At 42.0% G+C, this 25,831-nt stretch overlaps 1 protein-coding gene across 1 annotated transcript; it reads left to right on the top strand.

Moving 5' to 3' along the window:
• The first annotated feature begins 16,884 nt into the window (after positions 1–16,884).
• On the top strand, positions 16,885–19,414 carry KCNF1 (potassium voltage-gated channel modifier subfamily F member 1). The gene has a single exon (XM_026097209.2). The coding sequence runs from the start codon at positions 17,512–17,514 to the stop codon at positions 18,973–18,975; it is 1,464 nt and encodes a 487-aa protein (XP_025952994.1). The 5' UTR covers positions 16,885–17,511; the 3' UTR covers positions 18,976–19,414.
• The last annotated feature ends 6,417 nt before the right edge of the window (positions 19,415–25,831 follow it).

The following is a 25,831-nucleotide window of genomic DNA, read 5'->3' as shown; positions in this document are numbered from 1 at the left end:
AGCCTGAGCTGTGAGCACACGTGGGCTATGCTCTGCATGTGCCGGGGACTGTCGTATGGACTAATGTCCAGCATGGCATGGCTCATAGCAATGGATTGGTCTAGGATTTGGTACTGTTTAAAAAGGGTTGTCAAGTGAAACCTAGGGCTGGTGCCGACAGGAGCCACCTAGATTAAACTAGTCTTGGATCTGGCAGGGACATTTGTATAACCTTAGGAGTATGTTTATATTGCTCAGTTATGACAAACAAATTCAGAATACTTAATAAGGCAGGTAGTTCCAGCTTTTTTGTTTCAACAGGAGGATCAGACACCGGATATACAGTAACTCATTGATTTTCTTAGTAGCTCATTGATTTTCTTCTAATGTCAAGCCAGCTGTATATTAGTCTATGATACTCTTGCTGTATCATAATAAGGATTGGTCCTGCATGTAATGGTATAGCATTCATATGGGTTGCTTTAAACCCACAGCAAGAATTTGGGTAACTATAAAGTGAAACCCAGCAGTAAATGCTTTGATATAAACATAGAGGAACAGTTATCTTCAGAAAATTTTTTTATTTATCTTCAATTCACAGGTTGTTTAACTCTTGCTATTTACTCTTTCATTTTAATTACAATGACTGCTGGGATTTACCCTTAATTAAACTAGACAGAGTCTAGGGAATTTATACCAGTTACATATAGTTCTGAATAATTCAATAGCTTTTGTGTAGTACCTTCATTGAAATAAGAAATTTGGAATGAAAGTTATCATAGTGCCCCAAGGAGTGTTAAGACTGGAGAATAAGGTTCTTACAGAGGCATTTGTGACTAAGGAACAGAAAATGGAAATATGCCTGAGAACCTGAAAAGTCTAGCAAAAAAATGAATCTATAATGTGACTGAAGCCCAGGAGGTAAACTACAGGTATTAGATCTGAGATTTGGCTAAGATTTCCAGAGTCAGCTAGGAGGACAAACACAACAAGTTTTCATTTTAATGGGACTACCTATTGCAATTACGCCTTTTTTTTTTTTTTTTCCCCCAGCCCACAATATCACTGTAACACAGAGGCACAAAAAGCAGTCATAGTAGATAACTGAATGGAACAAGTCCAGCAGTTTGTGTGACCAACTCAAAAGCTTTCATCAAACTTTATTCTCCATAGCTTGGCTGGGAATCTGATATGACCACAGATTATCATGCCATTTTGGTAGAATTTAAGTTTTTAGAGGACAGAAGACATGAGAAATATTCATTGAGGGACTGATTAAAAGACTTGAGATAGTTTATATTTTTTCCCCACATTCTTGCTTGGAACTTCATCTCTTGATTGTGAACATAACCTGGTGATTTGTACATGTGTAACTAATAGCTCTCTTGGGTTGAGGGTCTTTTTGGTTCTTAACAGTTTCCTCCTGACATAGGACTGGTGGGAATTTATGTCCAGCACATTCAAGCAGAAATATGTTATCCTGATGGATGGCATTTGTAGATTTTTATGATGTGGGATGACCCTTTCCAGCAAGGAGTGGTGGCAATAACCTTTCTTCATCACATTTCTTTGGCTCTATACCTGAATGCAAGGATGAACAAACTGCAGAAGGAGAAGAGGCCATATCTCCCTGCCACACTGCACCAGATACTATGATCAGCAGCTGAATCTGCGCATTGACAGGATGCCTGTGTTTTAGGTAGCATTCTTCATTCTCGTTAGGTACCTGCTCCTGAAGAGAGTCGATGGACTATCTTCTAAACACAGACACAAACTCAGGTTAATTCATTTGCTTTTGGATACTACTTAGGCTTAAACCTGCCAGAACTAGCTAGTGTTTCTAACCATCAACTTCAATGTCTATGTCAGGCTCCAGTTCATGATGCATTGTCTATTAAGTTTAGGTGGCAGTTTATATGCTTGAAAGCTTCTGTTTTTTTTTTCAGACATGTCGTTTGTGCTAATAAAAGATATTATCTCTGCTTGTAAGCCTTGTCCTGCAGAAGAAACTTATCTTAGCTTGAACATGGCAGTTGTGTCCATGTCACCAGCATGGACTTGGCCAGCAGAAACTCCAAATCTGCTAGGCTGCAAGCAGTATTTCTGCCATCTAAACCATGAGTCCTGTAAAGGACTAGCTATATCTCCCTTATTTTATGATTACAAACCAGCATAATGACATTCTGCTCTCAAAACACTGGCATCTGTCGATGGAATAAAACATCTTCCTGCTGTGCCAGCAAACGTCCATTGATCCTTTCCTCTGGCCTCCAGAGACCGTAAAGCTGGGGTTAGCAGATAAGAGAAAAATGAATGAATTTTTGAATGGTGAAGGTACTGTGTGGCTGCAGACAGCTCTCAGCTCCCCAGTCTTCTCACTCCTTCTAATGAGACTGAACACAGGTCTTCAGAGATACTTGCTACCACTTGCAACACGTGAGGTCCTTGAGTGCAGGCCTCCAGTGCAGGCAAATTTGGCACCTTTGTGCAATGTGGAGCAGGACACTGGAGCCAGGTGTGGGGGGCCTGCGTGGATAAATCATGCCTTGGCATGCAGGAGGGCAGTGAGAGCGTGCCTGAGAGCAGAACTGGTACGTCCACTGCTATGTGAGTCCACTGGAAACAAAACGTAGGAAAGCACCAAAAGGAGAAGATTCTTCCATGAGGGAGTCAGAAGAACTGAGCATATTTAAGCCACATGCTGCTTTAAGGAGCTGCTATTGCTCTTGACTCTCAATAAGCATCATGGTGGGGTTGATGAGCGGGGAGATGCTCTACCCCATTGCTGGGTTTGAGATAAAAGTAGCTGCATTTGGGAGCAACTCCCAATTCACATCAACAGCCCAGTAAATAAAACTAAGGTGCAATCTTATCTCATTAATTTTTCTTTACTACAAGCAGATTTAATTAGTAGTCATCAAGATGCATTTTCCAGGATTAAAATTTGGTACTGCCAACAACCTAAGAAATTAATCCAGTTTAACTATTAATAAATAGAGATAAAATGACATTACTGCTCCCTTCCTGCAATTAAATCAGTATAAAGATAAGTTTGCTGTATAAGAAGGTCGAGTGATCCTAGCAATGAGCAGATTTATATTGGAATATCTGTGCTCAAACTTGGAGTGGCAGTAGTATCTCAATGTGGCTAAATAATTACCCATAACCAGAAGAGATAGGGGTAAAAATATACAGTGTTTGATTGGATTCTTTCTCAGTGCATCCTCTCAGCTTTAAATCAGTGTAACTCCACTGGATAAGCAAAATCAGGTTGGGGCTCCAAGACCAGAAACCATGAAGCGGGGAGGGACGTCTCAGTTCCTACTCTGCTGGGAATTTGCAATGGGGACTAAGGTGTTTGGACACCATCATAAGGACCAGGAGTCACTGCAGAGAGAGAGGTGGATGAAGGCAGCTCAAAGCTGCTGCTCCATGAGTAGTCGCAAAGGATAGTCACTATCTTCCCTCTAAATCCCTGCTGCCCCACAGTCCAAGGCAGCATAAAACAGACATAATAAAGGATAAAGAAATAAAATGAAGAAGAGAGGCACCGGTCATGGTAATAACAGGATATTTAGAAAAGAGCAATGCTGGTTTTTTTCAAAGGAGTTTTTGTTTCCAGTGTCTCCTCTAGCAGTGCCTTTCTGATCTCCCTTAGCACTGGGCACTCAATGTCCTTCTCCTAGTGAGAAGCTTGGGGAATTTACAATGCTATAGAAATACTGAGACTATAACACCAGAGTTTTCATTGTGGATTTAGGAAATAAAGCCACATTACTATGCTCATGTCTGTGCACCACCAAATTTCCTTCCAAAATGCTGCTAAGATTAAAAGATGCAACATCAGAAAAAGAAGTAAATCTATGACCAAATAAATGGATATACTTGGGGAATGGGGGAGATTTTCAAGCTTAATCTGGAAAAAGAATTCTCTTTGCCATATTTTGACTTTATTTCCTATTTTTCTGCTCCAGAGACTGCACAAGCAGCAGGAAATGGATGGTTAATTCCAGATAGGCTAAAGCTGTTCATTTGATGGTAATAAGCATACATATTTTGGGAAGGATAAAGCATGCACTTCATGTTTTCCACTTACTCAGTAAGGTTATTTATAGACTCCAACAAAGTAACTATTTTGTTTGACTGAAACATCCCACAGCTGACAGTAGGTATCAAGCCTTACACTTCTAAGAAGAAAAACCTTTCCAAATCCAACAAAAGAAAAATCCTTTCTCTTATGCCCACCATGTGTAGGAAGACAGATGAGCGATGTGTGGGAGCAATGTTTATTTTGGTGACTCTTCCTTCCTCAGGCAGGTGTGGCGACTTTCGCTGAGAGCCAGGGACGGCTGGGGGAGAAAGGAGACACTTACATGAAACAGCTAAATTGGGAGGATTTTGTGAATTAAGCAGAGGACTTGGTTTCGATTCTAGGCTGTCAAAGGACCCGCACGATACTGGGCCAAGCCTCCTTTCGGCTTCCATCCACTCACTTGCAAAATGAAAATAAGGGTTTCTTTCTCTTTCAGGGCGGAGGCTGACCTGTTTTATGGCCGTACAGAGCAGATGCAGCGATCTGAGACACGGCGTCGTCGTGTCGCCGAACATTTGCCCTGATGCTAATCACGGCCCCCAGCAGCGGCATGGGGCATCCGTTCTGAACAGGGAGCCGTGGTGCGGCACGGTTCCTCGCAGCGCTGTGCCTGCAGGGCGGCACCGAGCGCCTGGCCAGAGGAGCGCGGCGGGCTGCCGCCTCAGGGGCACTGCAGTGTCCCGCGTGCGATCTCAGATGGGTGCTTCCACATTCGTTCTCATGACCGGGATTTTAAAACGACTTCAACAAGTCGTTAAATTGTGCAATTTCAGTGCTGGGCTCAGGGATATTTGAAGGAAAAATTTAAAATCTGAACCAAGGAGGCTGTAGATTTACTTTTCCCCTTTTGATGAAAAGGGAGATTTTGAAACCTGCAGGTGATGGCAGGAGCTGGGCAGTCCCTCCCATACCCCAAAACTGGCCTCTGTGTGTGTGTGTGTGTGTGTGTGTGTGTGTGTGTGTGCGCGCGCGCACAGTGTTTGCCACTGTCACTCCTGGCTGCTGCCTGCTGTAATACAAATAATAAATAACTACAACAATAGAGAAGTGGAGGGGGTAAGAAGGTGAGAGGTAGAGAGGCAAAAAGCAATGGAGTACAGCAGGCGGAAACCAGAAAAGCTCAAAAAAAAAAGGTGAGAGCGGCTCATGTTCATCCACATTTGCTTGACTCCAAAGAGCTACTGGATCCGTCCGTACTCCTCCTTGCGTTACAATTTGCAGATACACAGGGCTTTTGTTTATATGTTGAGGAAGTGTTTGTTATTCATGCAAAAACTGTTACAGGTAACCAGGTGGATAAAAGGCATTAGCATATGAAAGCCCTGTCTCTGCTCTTGATTGCTATTCATTCTTTGCTGCTTCTTGCTCATTTCTGGGATAATTTCCCCACCAGAAAAACAAGGCTTCAATGGTGCCTGTATGCACAATTGTAATACCAATAAATAATAAGTAGAGATAATGAATACATTTGAAGAAAACCAGGATCAGCTTGCAAGCAATTTGTGAGCAGGAAAATGAGCAAAATAGCTGCAATTATTTTCTGTATTTAAATTAATTTGAGAGAAGTCTTTGTAATGAGTTTATGGTAAACAGACAAGAGAATGCCACTTTTTTAGTTACTTGAAATATGCAGCAAGTAGAGATGAATTGCTAGCATGTTGATTGCTACACCCATCTATGTTTATTTACATCCTGCACTTGCAGTCTACAAAATGTTTACCTGATTTTTGAAATGCTGATTTGGAAGCTTTGGCATCATTTCAAAATCAGCTCAATATCATCAGTGAGTAACCCAGTATAGGGTTCCCGTGGAATACAGCAAGATCTTTATTAACTTGGTAATCTCTCAGTTAAAAACCAAAACGTTCAGCCATGTGTGTGCAACATTTATATATTTTATAAGATATAGACAAGCTTGACAAAAATTGTCCATTTTGATACAATATTAGATTTTTGTCCAAAACGCAGGAAGTGCTGATTTCTTCACAGTCATATTTGGAAAAGAAAAAGAAATCCCATTTTCATCCATTTCTAATCAAGAAAAATTTGGGAACAGAGTGATCTGAGGAATTAACAACAGGATTCAGAGGTTCCACTGTTGGCAGTCAAAGCATACATTGGGGAATGAATGCAGATGGAGCTTTGAATATACTCCAAGTCTGACATGCATTGTATTGAACTGATATGCATGGATGTTGGAGCATTACCGGAACTATGGTGCTACAGAATAAATCAGTGTCCAGCAGCTGAAATTCAGATGTTCCCATAAACAATAAATTAATGTACAAATTGTTTTAAAATAAAAATATGTCATGTGTGAGGTATCTCATTTTATATCCGTGTTCTGGCCTTGCAATTGTATCATTTGCGTGCTGCGAATATTTGGGATTCATATTAAAATACTGTGGTTAGAAACTGGGTGTGGTCGACCCTACAAAAGTGGGTTGTCTAAGACCTGAATTCTAATCTTCATTACATTCATATACTGACACAAAATAACTTACTTTCATTGGTGTTTTATGGACTTCCAGCTACACTCAAGACCTGAGTCCGTGCATGGTGGATGGATCGGTTTTGTTATTGTTTGATTAATGTAAAGAGCACTTTCATTAAACCCCTGGGCTTCCCAAAAGTTTTATTAAGGATATTCTTTCCTTTTGAAAAATGTACATATGGAGAGCAATTGAAGAGGATTCAGGCTTAGAAAGCAAAGAGGGGCTACAGAGAAAACAAAGGTCATAGCTGATAAAAATCTATGTGGAGGACACTGACTTTTTCCCTTGCCCTTGGGCAGTATGAGCAGAAAGTATCCTTTTCTCTCACAAATCCCATCTGTCATTTCTAATTTCTAAGAAAGGGCCTGGCAAGTAAATATGAAGAAACCTGTGAGTGTTAGAATTACTGGTCTTGTACACTGGGAATAGAACTGATAATTTTTTTGACAGAACAGATTGATGTCAGAAAACACAGTTCAGTTAAACTGAAAGTTGCCAAAAATTTACAGTAAAAACGCTTAATTGAAATATATCCTAATGTTGAAAGAAAATGTTTTATACTGTCAAAATATATTCTATCGCTATTGTTAACAATATATTCTATCACTATTATTAAAAATATTTAATTTTGATTGTCTTTTCATTTCTTTTAATTTGAAACCCCTTTGTATTTTATTAAGCTAATTGTATTGTATTTATAGCACAATATTAGAACGCTTTACTTAGTATGTACTATATTTAAATTTTTACTATATAAAATTTCAGTGTTACTAAACTGAAGATTTGGATGTCCTGCCCCATATTTGGATATTTTGGACTTGGAAAATTTTAAAATACAAGTTACTTTTTTCTTTCTCCTAAATCTCAATGAAACGTCAGAATATCAGAAATTCCCAGAAAATATTCTATGTTCTGTATAGGTCCAGTTAGAATTAATTAGTATTAATTAACACCATCAAAGAAAAAAAAAGAATTCAAAACTGAACCATCACTAAATGATTGATTAGTAAATGGTTTGTCACAAACTCTGATGAGTTCTCCAGCTATGTGGTGTATGTAATGTTTTATTTCACCATGCATATATATTAGATATTTATTGCAAAACACGTAAGTCACGTAGAACCCAATTTTGCCTACAACTGCACCAGTACAAGACTAATATGAGAGGAGCATCTACACATGTAACGATTATTAATAAAAAATTTAAGTTACTAACATTACTGTAATTTGCTCTGTTCTCATATAAGCCGATGGTAAAACTCCTACGATGAGCCATTGCCAATTGCCTTCAAAGTCTCACCCATAAGCTATAAAGTCATTTCCAAATATAAATAATTCATTTCTATGCCATTTGGATGCGTAAGAACTGCTAATTATGTATTCTTGACACGTTTATGGAGATGTTGGCAACTACCACCTGACAACAAATGTATGATGGCATCTTTGTTTACTGTAAACTAAAGAAATTCTGGAGGAATTGATTAGAGATCTGAGCTATTTTTGATCTGACTGTGGAGTATTTAGCATGAGTGGGCTAATATTTTAGATCTGAAAAGCAGGAGGCACCACAGTTTCTACCCTGATCTTTAGTGTAACTCAAATTTTCTATTGGGAAGGAATTTTTCTGCCTATCCGTGGTACAGGTCCCAGTGATTAGTGGCAAAATATGATTGTGGATATCCCAATCAAGGCAGTGACTCCTCTTTCAGCAATTTGTTACGTTATTTAGTGTTCTAGCTACCTGTGCACAGAAGACTAAAGAAAAGATTAGGGAGGATTCAAGAAGAAAAAAAATGGGCTAGAGCACCTGGGAGTTGTTTTCTATTAGGAGAAGTTTAGTATCACTGTTGGAAAACACAAGCACTCCTTTCTCAAGGTTAACGAAAAGAAGTCACTATAACAACAGAAGATGGCTCAAATGTTCCCATCAGCAGAAGCGGGGAGCCCCTAACTGTCCGAACGCTAACCTGCGTCATCAGCAGCAATTTGCAATGAAGCTTAGCAAAAGCAATGAAGTCCTCATTACTCACTGTGACAGAGCAATTGAAAATGTCACTGAAGGGTAATAAAGAAAGGTCTCAGCAGCAATGTATTCCATTCATCACTGAATTTCCTTTCATCTTCTTCACTTTCTTTTGCTGAATGGGTTATCTTGAATTCTATAATCTCCGCTTTCAGGACACTACTTCTCACACATACAATGAATCTATATTGTATATGTATTGGGTTGTTTGAACAGACTTATGACTCTACCCAGAGCAAAGTGAATTAGTATGCAAAATGTCAATACAATGTTAAATTAAACAACACATAGTAATGAAAGGCATTCAATTTAGAAAAGTAAAATGAAATCTTAACTGAGCAGAACCGATTATTGTATAAAACAGAATAGATAAAAGGCTTGACTCACCCATTGTCTAGACAAATCACTTAGAAACAGGTGGGATGGCTTTAGAGCCGTTGAAATAATGTAAAAACCTATTTGCAAGCTGTTTGCCAAATTAAAAATGTTTTTTTGATTGGGCTTGTTTGTAAGCTGTTAAGAAATACGATGTGTTGACAGCCTGCTTGAAGAAAGTAGCAAGGAAGTAAACAACTTGCCCAATGGTAGGTAGCAGAACCAGAGTAGGGCCAGGAAAGTATTTCTGACAGATAATTTATTTTTCAGAAAATGTAGTTTTGATGGACTCTTTGTAAAAACTCTTTGTAAAACTCTTTGTAAATTCCACTTGAATTCAGCAAACAGTTTGCTAAGTACAGATAAAGGACATGGGGAAAAATGAAGATGCTGTAATCAATTTTTCAAGGTAGGTTCCCACAGAGATTTGGAATTTTTTTTTAAGCCAGCAAGGGTAAGAACACAGTCACTTATACTTTTTCAAAGCAGGGATTAGGACACTATGGAAAACTAAGTTCGACTTCCCTCTTTCCTTGATCTGCAATGCAAAGGTTCACTGATAAAAAATGACTTGCATCACCCCAAATCTGCACATGTTCAAGCTTCCGTCCAGTGCTGGCTGGGCAAGCAGGATGCTGGCCAGCTAACACCACCTCCTTGAGTCTTGACCTGCCGTTCTGGATACAGCCTTGGGTGTGACCATGATCCACAGGTGGCTGAGAGAGCGAGCCCAAAGTGCCTGCAGGCTGGGGACGCCGTCCCGTCTGGCAGAGCAGAAGACCTTGCTGGGGGCGGGGGTGAACCTTCAGTGCTCCAGAATGCCATGCAACAACTCAAAGTCCTGCAGGGACACTTTAATGAGGTAAAATGGCCAGAGGACTCTTCCATGGGTACTGCATGGACAAAACCACATTTGTGGAGCTTTGAACTCTGCTTCTGCTACTGCCTACGCACCTTCCTTTCCTTTGTCCCATATCACTCTGTGCTCACTGCAAGAGGGAAAATTATAACTATACTTACAAAAGCCTGTGAGAATTGCAGGCTCCACTGAAGCCTATATTATTCTCAGTGCTGTAATGTTTTCTAGGATCAATGAAAGTATTTTAGTTTTTATTACTGTTTCAGTACACTGATGAAATGTTTTCTATGTGTTTTTGTACTGTTTTGCTTTACAGCTTTTTCAGGCTAGAAAATGCTTTCATATTTGTTCCTCATCTTTGAGCACACAGCTAGGAGTACTTTTGACCATATTTACTGAGAATGATGTGATCATATGCTTTCTTTTGATTCCTCACAATAAAAAAATTAGCTCACATAAAAATCTCTTATATTGTGAAATACCACACACTAAACTGTTACACATGCTCTCCTTGCAAAGAATCAAGAGCAATAGTTTGCATAGACTGCTCTTAATCACTGCTCAAACTCCACACACAATAGAGGGCTGCCATGTTGCTTTTTTTTAAAGCAAACACATTCAATCAAAAGTGTAGCGATCTCTCAACCAAACAATGCCACAACAGGCCTTTGAAATCGGCCTCATGTCTGGCTGTTCAAGCTTAGCAAACAGTCTGCCCATTGCCGCTTCCCACCCTGCTGGCATGGTCTCGGTCTTTCCTTTGAGGCCAACATTGTGGACTGTAAGAGCAGGCAGTGATAGGGATATTCATCTTTGTTGAAAACCAGCCCAGTAACAAATGAACTGGTCACTTCACCTAGCCGGTGCCCCTGCCAAAAGCCCTCTTGCATTCACCCAAGCAACGTTTACATCTCTCTGCTGATGCCAGGAGTCCGTCGCATGACTTGGCCAGACAAGGCAAGGCTCGAGGTAAGCAAGCTCCTCAAGGAAGGTGCTGTCTGCCCAGTAGCATCAGTGTGACGGGGTTCTCCGAGAAAACAGGCAGAAAATCATGCTAAAAGTCACCAGCAGGGTTGCAGAGTCAGACACTCAGAAGCTGGGAAATGCCAGAGCTGAAGTCACCCATGCAAATGTCTTTCCACCACCCTGTGTATATTCATTATGATACATGCCTTAATCACAGGAACATAGGCAAGTTTTTGACCACTGCTACACTCAATGCCAGAAAAATCTTAGTGGTGCAATTGTTAAGTCATTGTCTCTGCAATCGTAATAACAGTCTTGTCACCTAGTTTTTCTCTTCTCTAGGTATACGCAACAGAATTCAAAGGGAGAAATAATAATAACCAAAAGCTTTTGATGACAGTGTTTAAGAGCAGAAAACACACTTTCAGTCCTTCCTCAAAGCACAGTGACTCTGAAAACAAGACAAGGCCCTTGAAAGTTTTACAGCATCCCACTCACATCCTATTCACGACTCACTAATATGCTTAATTTGAACACAGCTGTTAGCTTCTTGCAGTGGAGGCTGCATCTTATTTATTTAAAGCCATTTACATGAAGTCAGAGATTTGGTTGGTCCCCTGAGTGGTCACTTAAGGCAGGTTTAATTGTATGGGAAAATAGACTCATTAATGTCAAATGGAAAGCAAGGCCAATTAAAACTTACAGCAAGTTATTACCAATCTTTTAATAAGGAATTAATTAAAAGATTTGAGAAATCAATCTGCTATAATAAATTGGCTGCATATGTATAAATCTTGCAACTACTGAACTTGAAAAAAAGCCCAAAGTGACTAGCAGAGGGGAAAATAAACTGAGAAAACATTTATTCAATATGAAACATTAGTCATGGGGAAATATGCATATATACTGGAGACACAGACACATAGACCTCCGACTCATGAGGAGAAGTTATTCTGGTACAGTCCAGATATCCATCCCAGTTCAAACAATTCGTAACCTCTTGCTTCTGATCACAGTCATTTTGCTTTTACATACCAGTCTGAAGGAAGCCTGATATATTGAGAAAGTGTCATACAAACCATGCAGATGTATTAAAAAATGTAGTCTTTGTTTCACTCACTTTGCATTTGACGGAGCGCATATCAAGGGACTTGAAAGATTCACCCATTGGAAGAAATAGCTGTCAGCAGTGGATGAGTTTCACACTCAGACTCCCTCTGTTAGGCCACTGTGAACACACGAGACCACCAGCCACCTCTGGGACCATGAGCCACTACCATGTGCAGTCTGGAAGCTTTCCTGGTACCGTTGAGAGCCCACAACACCTCTCCCGCACACACTGGGTGTTACTGTCCGTGAAAGTGAGTCATGTGCTGATACCCTCCAGATATGCAGGAAAAATGTATGGGGTTGGAGTGCTGGTAATGGGAAAGTGTCCCAGCATCTGTGCTGGGAACCACTGTGGCTGTGGGAACTTAATGCCGTGTTTTCTCACAGAGTGCTGAAACACCGAGTTGCAAGGATAAATGAAGATGTTATCTAAAAATGGATTTGCAGTACTGAGTTACAAACAATAAAACAACATAGTGTGTTAGCTGGATTAATTTGCCAGAGTTTGCCTAGATGTTCCAGTGGGGCATGCGAGGCCATCTAACTAACTGCTACAAGCCACCTTTGGTTTGGAAACTCTGAAAAATTCTTAGACCAAAGTCTTTCCTGTTCCTCTTATTAAAGCTGGCAACAGCAAAGTAACCAGAGTAGCTGCTCTGGTTGACCTGCTCCTTCTGAAGCCTAAGAAGATGTCGTTCATTGCTCTTTTTTTCTTCCTGATTATCTTGCTCTCATTTCTTGTTACTGGCACTAAACAATTATATGGTGCTTCTTCCACACAGAAACTTGTGCTAACAGCTACCAAAGTGGCCCATGCAGCAGACTGAAAGCTTTATCCTCAGAAAACACCAAGGAAAGGAGAAGGAATAAGATATTTCTTTTTCTTTTTTCTTTCTTTTTTTTTTTTTTTTTTTGCTTTCTCCTTTAGGTCTCTGAGTGACTTTTCTATGGTACATCTTCATTGACATGTTTTTGTCTTGAGCAGATTTCCATAGTTTGCAGCTATCTGAAAGTAAGTTGTGTGTCAGATCTCTGCATCTGATCTTGCTAGATGCATCACAATTCCAACACTGTGTCATTTAAAAACTAAATACAACATAGCAGAAGAAGTGTGTGGGGTGGTTATGTTGAGTACGAACGAGTATCACACCAAACCTGCTGTTAGTTCTGAGGTCTCTGAAGACCACATGATAGTGCTCATCTTAGAAGTCACAGTACCAAAAAATCAGGTGCATAGTGGCAGCAGGTGACTCAGCACCCCTCAGTGTGTTCAGACTAGCTTTACCTGTGCTCAAGGATGTTTCTGGGCACTGAGGCCAAGCAGCAGCTGGTCTCCACCTAGTCTAGGAAGTCCTTATAGTCTCCAAAACAGGTGGCTACTTGCAGAGTGACTATTGGGAATGGTCCCTGACTGCCCCATCGTGCCTGGGGATTGCCCAATCTGTGCAGGTAGGCTGTAACATTTTTCTAGTTTGGACAATCATGGTCCAGCACCTGGAGCCCTAAATTGCTTCAACTTGCAAGTGTAGACACAACCCTAAACTTTTGTACAGTCCAGGGGCAGAAAGAGGCAGAAGGTGGTGCCCCACTCTCACATCCTGAAAGTGGAGACTGCTTCCAGTGCAAAGTTCTACCCAGCCCCTTCACCCATCTTCAAATCCTGCTGCTGCCTGTAGCTCTGCCACAGAGCAGGGGTGCATCGGCCAGGAGGGCAGTGATACTGGTTGTGCTCCCGGGGCGCGTTATGTACCAGACAGTACCTCAAGAGGAGCAATTCCCCTTCCAGTCTGGTCTAAAGCTTGATGACTAAGGCCAGTTCCAAAAAAGTGGCTAATGAGCCACTCTAGAAAGTGGCACCTGAGCCCATCAGGGCAGAGCCACCCGGAGGGGTCTCAGGGCATCTCTGCTCAGGCTGGGGAGCTGCCCATGACAGGTGGGTGCCCAGCAATCTGGGAGCTGCTTTTCCTTCAGCTGCAGTGCTTGAACCCCACCTGAGCGCAGCTGCCCACGTAGAAAGAAACCCCACTCTGTTCCTCGCAAGGTCTCTAAGAATTCAGCTCCCAACACTTGCTCGCTTCCAACAGAGAGCAGAACATGGCATGACCGGTTTGCTGAATCCACAAATATCAACAGAAGTAGAAGCTGAATTCAGGATCCCTAACAATTGCAGCAAACTATTCATAAATGAGTTACAGAACAAGAATTATTTACTGAAATTATTAAATCAGAGAAGCCCTCTTTTCATGGATGAAAAATGAATTAAATTAGTGAAATAAATTATTTGCTCCAAATTATTCATTCTGCTCTTGTCGCTTGCTGCTCTATGATAAGTCTGATAAAAAATATTTGTCAAGTGAGCCTGTCTCATTCGTTTGGGCCACAAAAACAAGGTTTTAATTTATTATGATTTCCCCTGACCCCTCTGTGGATCATTTATGTTTGTAAAAGTGGATTTAAAATGCTACGAGATCACTAACACTTGACAGTCACATTGAAAGGCGTAAAGAACTCTGAAAAGGTGCAAGACAAGGGAGAATAAAGCACAAGAATTTTAGCAACCACAGTAAGTAAAATCTTTATAAAAACTGATCTGGCATTTCAAAAATAGTTTTTTCCCAAACCTTTAAAAATGTGCTGAGATTTATCTTTGAGAGAAGCTGATTTCACCTTTTAAACTGAATGATATATATACTAATCCTGTGTGGCTATTTTGTAGGTGTTTTTTTTTTTTTTTCTGTAAAATTACAGGGCAGGGAAAGAAAAGCATTTTTGGAAATGAAGGTGCTGCTTTCTCTATTGGTCAGGCTGGACCACACATTGATTTGTTATTGCTACCTAAAGAAAAGTCAAAAGGTCACTGTAATGAGTCATTGATCAAAGAGAGCACAGATCCGAGGCAGTAAAATCTGAGCTTAGAACCTAAAGAACCTGATTTCCTACACAGATGCACTCTGACATTTTAAATTTGGCTTTCTCAGATCTCAGTTTTAATTTGACATCTGGTAGTCAGTAATCCCATCCACATTTTCACCTGTGCAAGCATGTCAGTGCTATTGGCATTTTAAAATTTATTGTGCTAAAATCAAACTACAGTGTTCATGATAGTGGGCAAAGAAGTCCCACTCCAGTGTGTGGTTGGTTGGGTAAATATTTATGGCTGAACCCTCAGCAATGTAGCATTTTTCCACATCTTCAAGGTATTTTTCTTGTCCCCCAAAACTCACAAATCTCATATAAGTGCCTGAAAAAAGCTCATGTTATATCTTGTATTACATCTACACTAGGTGGCATCCTCAGAAACACAGAGGTGGCACTGACATTCAGAGTTTAAGGATATGGCACAGGTGTAGTCTGACAGATTTTACCCTTTTTCCTGGAACTGTCACTTGAATAAGGTGAGAGTTACAAAGGTTAGAATCACAGGGTGCACAGGTTTCTCTGCCAGGGTGGAAAATGAATCTCTACCAACCCCTGCAGTTACTGTTCCTTGCCCTCTTTGCTCTTCTGTAGCATGGGTATGAGCGACACAACTCAGGCACTTAAAGAAGATTATGGAGCTGCGGTTGTAGTGGTGGGTGCACAGATGTGTGTGACAGAGAAAAGGATTGTGCTAATTCACAAGTTTCTTGCAAGTCTTCCTCTGTTGCAAATTCACCTCCTCCCTGTCATGTTTTCGCTCTCCTCGAGCATGCAAGAGCTCAGGGACAAGGAAGGCCATTGAAAGGTCTGGAAAGGACCTAGATCAGTGATTTTAACTCATAGCTTGTGCGTGCCTAAAACTCACGGGCTATCTGCAAGGGGCATGTAAGGTATTTAAGGCTGTGCCGACGCTCAATGTCAAGGCAAGGTCTAGTGTGTATCCTCTTGCTAATCCCCAGTAGTTTCCATGGGGAAGGCACACCAGCAAGGGAGCTGGCATGGAGCACAGTGTGCCCCCAAGTCCCCTCACTGGTGCCGCCACCGTGAGCACAGCGCTCCCCTTTCTCCCCAGATGGGCACATGCCTAGAGAAGGAAACTATCAATTAGATTCACCCCTTGCCATCCTTCTACTTACAAACTTTTCAGAGACCAGTAAGTTGCAAAAGGCTGAGCACTACTGAAATAGATCATTTTGGCGTGGCTGAGAAAAATTAACTAATGAACTGTGGCTTTTGCTGGCTCACAGCCCTTTAGAGCCCACTGCAATGGATTGTATAGTCAGATCAAGGCATAATAAATGCAAAGACGATACAGCGATAGGCTCATGTGTATGCAAAGGTCCATGGAACAAATGTCCATTAACGACTGAGACCTGGAGAAAGCAAAGTTAAAAGGAAATACTTGTTATTTTATTCCTATTTGTTAAGTGCTAGACGGAGTACAAAGCATTATTGCTAAAAAATAGCATTCACAGAGAAACCATCATAGGTAAAACAGTTGAACATTCAGGGTCAGCTGACCACAGATCTAGAAAACATAGCTAATAACAAGCACACAGATCTTTGGGAAACGTGCATAAAGTGCGGCAGAAGTTTTGCTCTACAGCTGCAAAGAAAACTTTATGGTCTCTGTTCTGTTCTCAAAGACACTAGTACAAATCTACGGTAAATCAATACCCTGACAGAGAATTACTCTAGACTTGCACCAGTCCCACTGAAAGCAAGATTTATATTGTGCATTTATTCTAAAATACAATATTTTTTCTCTGACTTCTGCCATCAGAAGAAATTGATAGGGGAGTCTTTCCCATGGAAGAGCTGTACTGCAGCTCTGAATTACTGTATATTGTATTATGTCTTCTGGTTGATTAAAAAAAATTTTTTTTTTTTTAATCATTAAAGTATAAAACCAGATTACTTTACAGCTGGCAGGCATATAAATATCTGAGCTGTGTTTTCTGTAGAGCTGATGCTTTGCTGGCTTTCACCAGAAGAGGGTACAGTTTGGAAAGGACTCCTCGCAGCCTGGATTCCCTATTGTGTTGGGAAACAGCAAAGGGAAAACAAGCACAAGTTTCTCCTCTGCACACTTGCACTGACTATGTGACAGAGTCAGCAGATAAACTCTGGAAGATCTCAAAGTAAAACGAAAACGGAAAGGAAAGCAAAACTAAAAAGCAGCTCCCTAGGGAAATCTGTGGAATCGAAGACAAAACTGCAACAGTTTTCTGTGGGCTCACCCTGCTGCTTGTCTCTTTGAGAACTGTCAGTCACTTCACTTTGCATTAATCAGAGCACAGGATTTATTTCTCTGCCGTGACTTCCAACCTGTGAATAAATATCACTTTAGAGAGAGAATGGAACCTGAAAAGACTCTCAAGCACTGAGCAGAGGGGTGAGTTTTATTAAATGGTTTCTTCTCTTTCAAATCTGCTGGAGCTTTCTAAAATCCTGCTTTCAGGCACAACAGCCCGATGACTTGTCTTTTCACTGCATCTTGTTGCATACCTCACCAGGTTTTCCTGGCTGGAGGTTTATTTCTGTAACCTTTCCCACTACAACTCCAAGTCAATTTGGTAACATTTGTAATATAGCTGACTTTGTGCTGATTTGCTTTCATGAGAAATTAAAAGCACAAAGCTTTGAAGGCAAACAACAGGCTAAAAATCAAATAAAATCCAATACAATTAAAATGGCAGGTGACTCTAGGTTCCCAGATGTGGATACTGATGTATCAGAAAAAAATGAAGCAATGGAGATTGTAGTCAACGTTGGTGGGGTAAGGCAGGTGTTCTACGGAGAGAACCTGAACCAGTATCCAGAAACACGGCTGGCAGAGCTGGTCAACTGTTTGTCAGGGGGATATGATAGCATATTCTCTCTCTGCGATGACTATGATCCTGGAAAAAGAGAATTTTACTTTGACAGAGATCCAGATGCTTTCAAATGCATTATTGATGTATACTACTTTGGAGAAATTCACATGAAGAAAGGAATATGCCCTATATGTTTCAAGAATGAAATGGAATTTTGGAAAGTGGATCTTAGATTTTTGGATGACTGCTGCAAAACTCACCTGAGTGAAAAAAAGGAGGAACTGGAAGAAATAGCCCGAAGAGTGCAATTGATTCTGGATGACTTGGGAGTAGATGCATCCGAAAATCGCTGGAAAAGATGCCAAAAATACATCTGGAAATTTATGGAGAAGCCAGAATCGTCCTACCCAGCTCGAGTAATTGCAGTCCTGTCCTTTCTGTTTATTTTGATCTCCTCCATAGTGATGTGTGTGGGGACCATTCCGGACCTGCAGGTCATAGACCCAGAGGGGAATCGTGTGGAGCATCCAACCCTGGACTGCATAGAGACCGCCTGTATAGGTTGGTTCACCATGGAGTACGTGCTTCGATTAATTTCTTCTCCAAATAAACTCTATTTTGCCCTGTCTTTCATGAACATTGTTGATGTGCTAGCAATACTTCCCTTCTATGTCAGCCTGATCTTGACTCACTTGGGAGCCAGACTCATGGAGCTGAGCAATGTCCAACAGGCTGTGCAGGCTCTGCGCATCATGAGGATTGCAAGGATTTTCAAGCTTGCACGGCACTCCTCAGGGCTGCAGACTCTAACGTATGCTCTGAAAAGAAGCTTCAAGGAGCTGGGACTGCTCCTGATGTACTTAGCTGTGGGAATCTTTGTCTTTTCTGCCCTGGGTTATACCATGGAGCAAAGTCACCCCGAAACCTTATTTAAAAGCATCCCTCAGTCATTTTGGTGGGCAATCATCACCATGACCACAGTTGGATATGGAGACATATACCCTAAAACAACGCTAGGAAAACTGAATGCTGCTATCAGTTTTCTTTGTGGGGTGATAGCAATTGCCCTTCCCATCCATCCCATCATTAACAACTTTGTCAGGTATTATAACAAACAGAGAGTTTTAGAAACAGCTGCCAAGCATGAATTGGAGCTGATGGAGCTAAACTCAGCTGAGGGGAAAGCCGCAAGCACCAAGAACGAACCAGAGGATTTTGCAAGGGAAGGCAAGGAGGGTCCTTTTTGTAGCAGCCGGTTAAAAGTCTCCCACAGTGACACCTTCATTCATCTGCTGTCAGAAGAGAAACACTACAGAACCAGGCTTCAAAGCTGCAAATAAACGGGGAGCTGTTGTCAGCACTGAGCTATAGATCGGGACAACCTGACAATCAGCTAATGAGAAGACATGAGGGATCTGTCAGTGTTGGGAGTGAGCACAGCTTTCCTTTTCCAGCGTGAATATAAATTAACCCCATGGTATCTTCATCAACAGTTGGTAAGACTTTGCTGTTACTACCCAAAATAAAATATTAGGACTCCATTGAGATCAGAGTGATTATAATGAATGCATCCTGAAAAAACCCATTTGTAACCATTTTAGAGACTGAAAAGTCCTTCCTGACCAGTAAATGTTCAATGATCTGAATGTGCAACATTGCCGAACCAGAATTCTGTACCTGTGATAATAAAGAAGAACAATATCACAAAGAATGTGTCTTTTAGGCTGTGTCCAATGCTTCTGCAGTTAAGAAACACTGTTCCTTAAAACGGTAGCACAAACTCTCACTTGTATTGGATTCAGGTTTACAGCAAAAGGTTAAAGTAGTGTCAGCCTAGAGGTATTGAAAGTATGATCATGTGCTATGTGTAGAATAATACAGTCAATGAATGGTTTTGTTTTAATAAAATGCAATTTGAGGTTGATTTTTTGGATAGGTATCTGTTCCTCTTTCAATTAAAAATCTAATTTTAAACATTACGTGGAACTATTTGTTGGCAGAGAAGTGGAACAAAATCAATGCATTTTAAGAAGCAAATGAAATAAATGTTTGTTCTAACGTCTTATAACATAATAATTTATAGTTGCAGAGACCTTTCAGAAAGACTTTTTACTCAAGCAGTTTTTGAAATGGAAAGTTAATTTACAATTTTTTAAAATTTTCTATTAAAACAAGGGAAGTTTTTAGAGGAATTAAACTGAAGTATTGCTAAATAAGAAACTTTAACTCTTCAAAAGTCAGTTTAGAGAAACTTTCAAAAAAATAAAATAATCTGCAATTGATTTATGCTAAAATAGCTATCCGAGTGAAAAAATCACTGGGTTATTTAAAAAAGATACTCAGCACATTCCAGTCATGCAATAACTATGGTTTTGCAAGTATTATTTTACACAGGTAGTAGGTACTATTCGATCAGTATCTTATGCATTAATCAGCATATTAATCAACACCAGCACCATCAAAGTGTGCATTACTTTGGCTTGAGTAAAGACTGCAATGTATGGGTCTGATCTCTGCTAGAGAAACCCATTGAAACCAAGAGGTACATCAACCTAAAGGGCAGGGGAGAATTTGCTCACAGGCACATTTACATATTTAAAGGTAGGATCCCAAATGATACAAGAACTGCTAATGCTTTGCTAGGGTCGCTGTCCTTATTCGTTCCCCTCCTGCGGAGCAGCCTCTCGCCTGGGTGAAATACAGCAGCACGAGCCGAGCTGTGGCCCCGGGCAGCTCATGGCCAGCTCCTGCCCGGGACACTCATTCAGATCCCTGGGCTCTTCCCCTGAGACGTGGATGATAAGTCCTGCACAAAGTGACCATGCAATGATGCTGTGACATGACTGTGGGGTCCTGGGGCAATGTGGGAAGAGAGGAGGGATGCAGGGGGCTCCCTCGCTGCTCCCGCGCCTGGCTCGTCTCGCCCAGGCCTGGCGACGACCTTGTGCCTGCAGTGCTGGGGAAGGAGGAGGGGCTGCGTTGGCAGTGGTCCTTGCCCTCCCCACTGTGGTTCCTGGTCCATCCCATGGAGCTGTCAGCACAGAGGGAGCCATGACCCTCGCGGGGTATACACAGACCAACTCTAACCACCCTCGTCTCAGCGGAGGCAGAGCCTCTGAGGCCCTTTCTCTCCCATGTCCTTGCCCCCACACAACTCCTGATTATTGGGCAATTTCAAGTTAGACTTCAAGCTTGCTTGATTTTCCCTTCCTCTCTGAATACGGAGTACATGAAGTAGTGTTGAAAGCTGCTTATTCTTTCTGTAGCTCTAGGGATGTCGCATTTCTCACAGCAAAAGCAAGGATGGGACAGAGACTTGTGAGCAGTCCTGTCCCAGGCCAGGGGGTTTCAGAGGGAGGGGAATAGCAGTGGTGTGTACATGGCCTGTCCACCAGTGCGGAGGTGGTCAGTGGCCAGCCAGCACCCAGTGCCCCAGGCAGTGCTCCCCGTTCTGCACGTCTCCTTCCACAGAAATCCCACCCCCAGGCTCTTCCCACGCTCAGGCCTTTTCCCAACACTACCCACCAGCTACTCAAACCCCAAAAGATGCTTGCCTCCAAGAACACCTACTCCTCTGTACCTCTGTGCCCCCTAATACTTGAAGACAGGGTCCCAGCTGTGTCAGACTGGCTGCCCTTCTCCTCCTTTCCTTTACCATGTCCTGCCTTAAGTTGTCAAGTAACATAATTCAAAGTAAGCCCGAACCCTTTCTATACCAGAAGCCTCCCACCAGCCTTTGTCCCAGGTTCTCTCCCATCTAAGTCCCACAAGCCATCCAGGTGCCCTTCTCAGCCTGAGCATCCCTTCACTCCCTGTCCTTCCATCCCTGTCCCCAGCATCCCAGCTCAGAGCCTCTAGATCTGCCCTCTAAATCCTCCTTGTCTGCCTAGACATCTCCCTTCCTTGGACCTTAGTTGGCTTTCATCACAGAGACAGGATCCTGGTCTTTTCTCTGCCAGGGATTTCCAAGACATAAGTATGGGCTGCAACCATCAAAAATCAGCTTGTGTGGGATTGAGGGCAGGAGAAGAGGGAAAGTAACAGAGCTCTGCCAGTCCCAACAGTATGCCTCATCTGTCATTGGGGATATTAAATCTTCCTGACTTCCCTCATGATATGCAGAGGGTGGATGAATTAAGTTAGCAAAGGACTCTGAATGAGGAAAGCACTATATAAATGCTAAGTAATATGGTTAGTACTGTAAGTACTAAATCCTCACTGCTGCAATTTGCAATTTATTTAACATGGTATTAAATAAAGGATAAACCTCTTTTATCAGAAATGATTTTATTGGCTAATTTCTCCTGTGAGTCATGCTTTTGAGCATAGGGGTTTGCTTAAGTTACATCAGCATGGAAAGAGCTTTGGGACAACCTTGGTGCCCTTCAAGCTCCGGCTGTGTTCAAGCCAGACTCCATGTGGTTTGCTGCACTGGGAAGCATATTTGTTGGATTCATTGCTATAAGTTATATGTTGGTAAAAGGCTGCGGGTGGGCAGCATGGATTCTTTCCAGTTTGCCTTGACCTTGCTGAGGGACCGCGTTGGGAGCAAGGGGAGACGTGGGCAGCAAATGAGGGACACGGCAGGCAGCCTGCAGCAGGTGAGTGGAGAGCTCATGCACAGCTGGGCTCTGCTGGCTCAAAGAAAGAGGCTTTCTAGAGACCCAGGGGAGGCAGCTCTCGCAGACCAAGAAACCACCATACACTGCTGTCCTTGAAATTGGGGCTGGAGGGAAGGCCCTGCCTCACATGATAGAGCGGGCTGGGGGACATTTGTTTTCACATCTTTTGTATCAGTCTGCCTCATCTAGCAGAGATAAATTTCATTTATTAGAAGTTAATTTCATAAAATAGAGCTTGAGAGACTGGAAGGCTGTTACTGTGAGGGTCAGTTTGTGCAATGCTTTCATGGGGAGGAAGCAAGCCCATCCAACAGCTCCAGCTGGGTCAGGCTCTCCCACCTCCTATGCACCAGATGTTTTCAAGTGAGAAGTTAGAACAAGCTCTGAAGTCCTTGCAAGGGGAAAACTTGAACCTGCTTGGTCCAGTAGCTCTCATGCCTGTGGTCTGCATGAGGAGAGCACCAGTTGCACCAACGTAATCCACCAGTGACTTTCCCAAATTTGGCTTTTCCTGAGTATTTTGTGGACATTTTGGCTAAATCTGTACTGTTAAAGCCAAAGCACGGGCCCTGGCACCGCAACAGGTCACTCACGCCATTCAGCTATTTGGTCAGACCCTGGCACAATTTTCATCTGCACTAGCTAGTGCTCCCCAAACAATTCCTAGGCACCATTAGGGAGCTGGCCTACGGACCGATGCCAACAGGGGTCTGGATGCAGCACTGTAATTTGAAGGCTAGAGGAACCTAATTGCATGAACATGTCCACATCAAGCCAGCGGGTGGGCTGTGCCTCTTGCGTGGTTTACTGCAGAAGAGGTAGCCTTCATCTCTCTGTTTCTCCATCGTCCTTGAAAAAACAGGCTGTGACTCTCTACCAAGTCCAAAGTAGCAAGGTGTGTAATTCCTAGCTAGTCCCCAGGGTGTTTAATTTACCTTCTGGTTAAAAACTATCTTTACTAGCCCAGTGCAGAGCAAATCTATCACCAGCACTAGCTACCTGTGGGAGTCACTGTCACCAGCTGGAACTGGCTTAATAAAAAATTAATGCAGGTTTAAAGGCCAGCCTCCTTTCCAATGTGAATCAACATGGATTCACGCACTGGTTTCAGCAGTAAGGGGGGCTCAGCTGCAGGGCTGTTACGAAGGTGTTTTCTTTCCCCTTTCCGGCAAGTCCACCTCCAGACGCAGAATCAGCACCAGCCCTTGCATTGAACTTCCCCAAGTGTTTGCAGCATGTGGGAAGCTCTGCTGCACAACGGTGTCTCGAGGGCAAGCCCTGCCCCTAGAGTTTAATCCCCTTGACATGGAAACCCTCCCAAAAGGTCTGAGTAAAGAAAACTACACAAACTCTCTGGATGTCTCTGGCTATCTGTGCTTCCCAAATTCTCATTTTCAGACTTCCAGGAGTATGAAGACACTCCCCCATAAGAAACTGGGAGATCTGGGAGGAAAATGTAGCGCTCTAGAAAACCTGTTCAGCAGAATTAGGGAGAGAAAACAGAGTTACTATCATTTTAATTGACATCAATCCATTTCTGATACAAAATCTCCTCAGTTCACTGCCCAGGAAATTTCAGTCCACAGTGAGCAGATCAAACTACCCTCTAGAGAAGATCTTCCGTAGGACATCTGTCCTATGCAGCTATCCATGGCTGGTTCTAGAAGACTTTGAATATGTACAATACAGCCTGAAAATGTGCGGAGAGAAAATTCAAAGAAATCCTCTTTCAGTTCCTAATCAACACCAACTTCAGCAGTAAATTTGATATTAGTCCAGATTTGACACAGAATAGCTGCCAGTAGAATCTGATTGAGTAGTTTTAATTTAATAAGTCACGAAGGGTAGATTGGTGGCAATTGCTAAAACTGTAGGTAGAATGAAGCTTATTTCTAGCTTTCGGGATGCCATAAAGGATAGAACTTAATGGAGTGGAAATTGCTTTTAGAAGTGTGGGAAACGGCTGCAGTCTTTTGTAACACATCACATTAGTCTTGATGAAGTGACAGGCACATAACACATCAACTCATACTACACTCTGGGTGGCATGTCACAGCTGAAAAGCCACCTTGGCTTTGGAGACAACTTCAATTTCAGGCAGAAACAACTATCTACAGCTAGCTTTCTTGCTGGACTGCTGTATATATATGATTTGAAGAGACTAAAAAAAATTCAGTTGTGAGACATGCTAGAAAATCACTGTTGTCTACTGTTAGATGTGTAGAAGAACCTGCCTTGAGCTGCAGGTATGGTATTTGCCACACAAGGTTAATTTAATCACCAGTCTGGTCTGAGCACGTGTCAAGGTGGAAATCTGCACACGTGAAGAGGCAGAACAGACTCCCAACAAGAGAAAGGCGACCGAGGGACACGCAGCATTTAACTGCGCAGCAGACAAAGCTGACGCACGGCAGATGAAGCTGGCCAAGCCATCTGCTGTTATAAGGAGCCTCATTGCTAAAGGCCGTTTTTTTTCAGGTGAAGGTGACTATGATGCCATTTCAGTAACCCTTTGGGCAACATTATTCTGCATAATGTGCCATTTGAATCCTCCTAATAAAAAAGTTTAGGAGGGGAAACCAAGAACTTGTTTTCAAAATCTCAGATATTCTCTCAGTACATACAGACTTTTCAGGAAGAGGTCTGTAACAAGCCCTTTTAATTTCCAGTAAATACCTCAGATGCTCACCTGAGACTGCATGAAAGAATGAGGAACAGGTGTTGAAACAGAGCACTTAGATGTTGGTAAAAGTAAGGGGTCAGATATGTGTGTTGATAATTATTCACATCGAAAGAAACAAAAAAATTCCCACAATCTTCTTTCAGCCACATCTGCATTAACAGATGTCCTGAATGAAATAGAGCAGTATCCCCTGTAAATCATGCTAGGCAGTAGTGCTTCTTCCCTCCTCACTGCTGTCAATCCTATATACCCTGACAGATGACAATATTTCTTACTCACACAGGTATTACTTGCCCTTGGCACATGCACATGAGAACACACTTGAAACCCAACTAGGTTTTGGGGATCTGGCTCTCTGTCCATTCAGGTATCTGCTGTATTTTCCTAGAATATCCAGTCACACACAGATCAACATTTTCTTCCGCATCAGCTTTCCCAGGACACAATTCCTTCAAGACAAACTGTTCTTAGTGATGTGAGGAATAAATTCTATGTTGGTCAGTGCAAGTTAGAAGCAACTTCACCAAAAGTTGCAGTGATATAACACTGGTGTGAATGTAGACTCCAGGCAATGTGTATTACCTGCACTTGCTTAAATCATAGATATACTACTAAAACTGAAATAGGTTTCTCTTCCCGCAGTTACCCATATTAGGCTTCAATTCAGTGGGAGCTTTGCCTGCCTTAGGACTGTCAGACCGGGTAATGATGCAGGCAACTGAGCCAGCCTAATGCACAAGGAATGTTCACATAAATTGCTAAGAGGAAAATGAAGATGATAGAAAGGTCTGAAAGCTACAGGGGAAGCTGTGCCATTTAATTGTTTTTTTTTTTCTTTCTGTTGCTTTCATATGTATATGAGAAAGCTGACAATGTCTCAAAGCTGCCTTT

This window comes from Dromaius novaehollandiae, chromosome 3 (assembly GCF_036370855.1).
Source record: "Dromaius novaehollandiae isolate bDroNov1 chromosome 3, bDroNov1.hap1, whole genome shotgun sequence".
Classification (NCBI taxonomy): Eukaryota; Metazoa; Chordata; class Aves; order Casuariiformes; family Dromaiidae; genus Dromaius; species Dromaius novaehollandiae.
The sequence above is the reverse complement of the archived record's forward strand: the minus strand, read 5'-3'. Positions and strand labels throughout refer to the sequence as shown.

What these genes read in the sequence shown, in the direction of transcription:
- KCNF1 (XM_026097209.2), top strand. Translation starts at nt 17,512, where the DNA reads ATGGCAGGTGACTCTAGGTTCCCAGATGTGGATACTGATGTATCAGAA.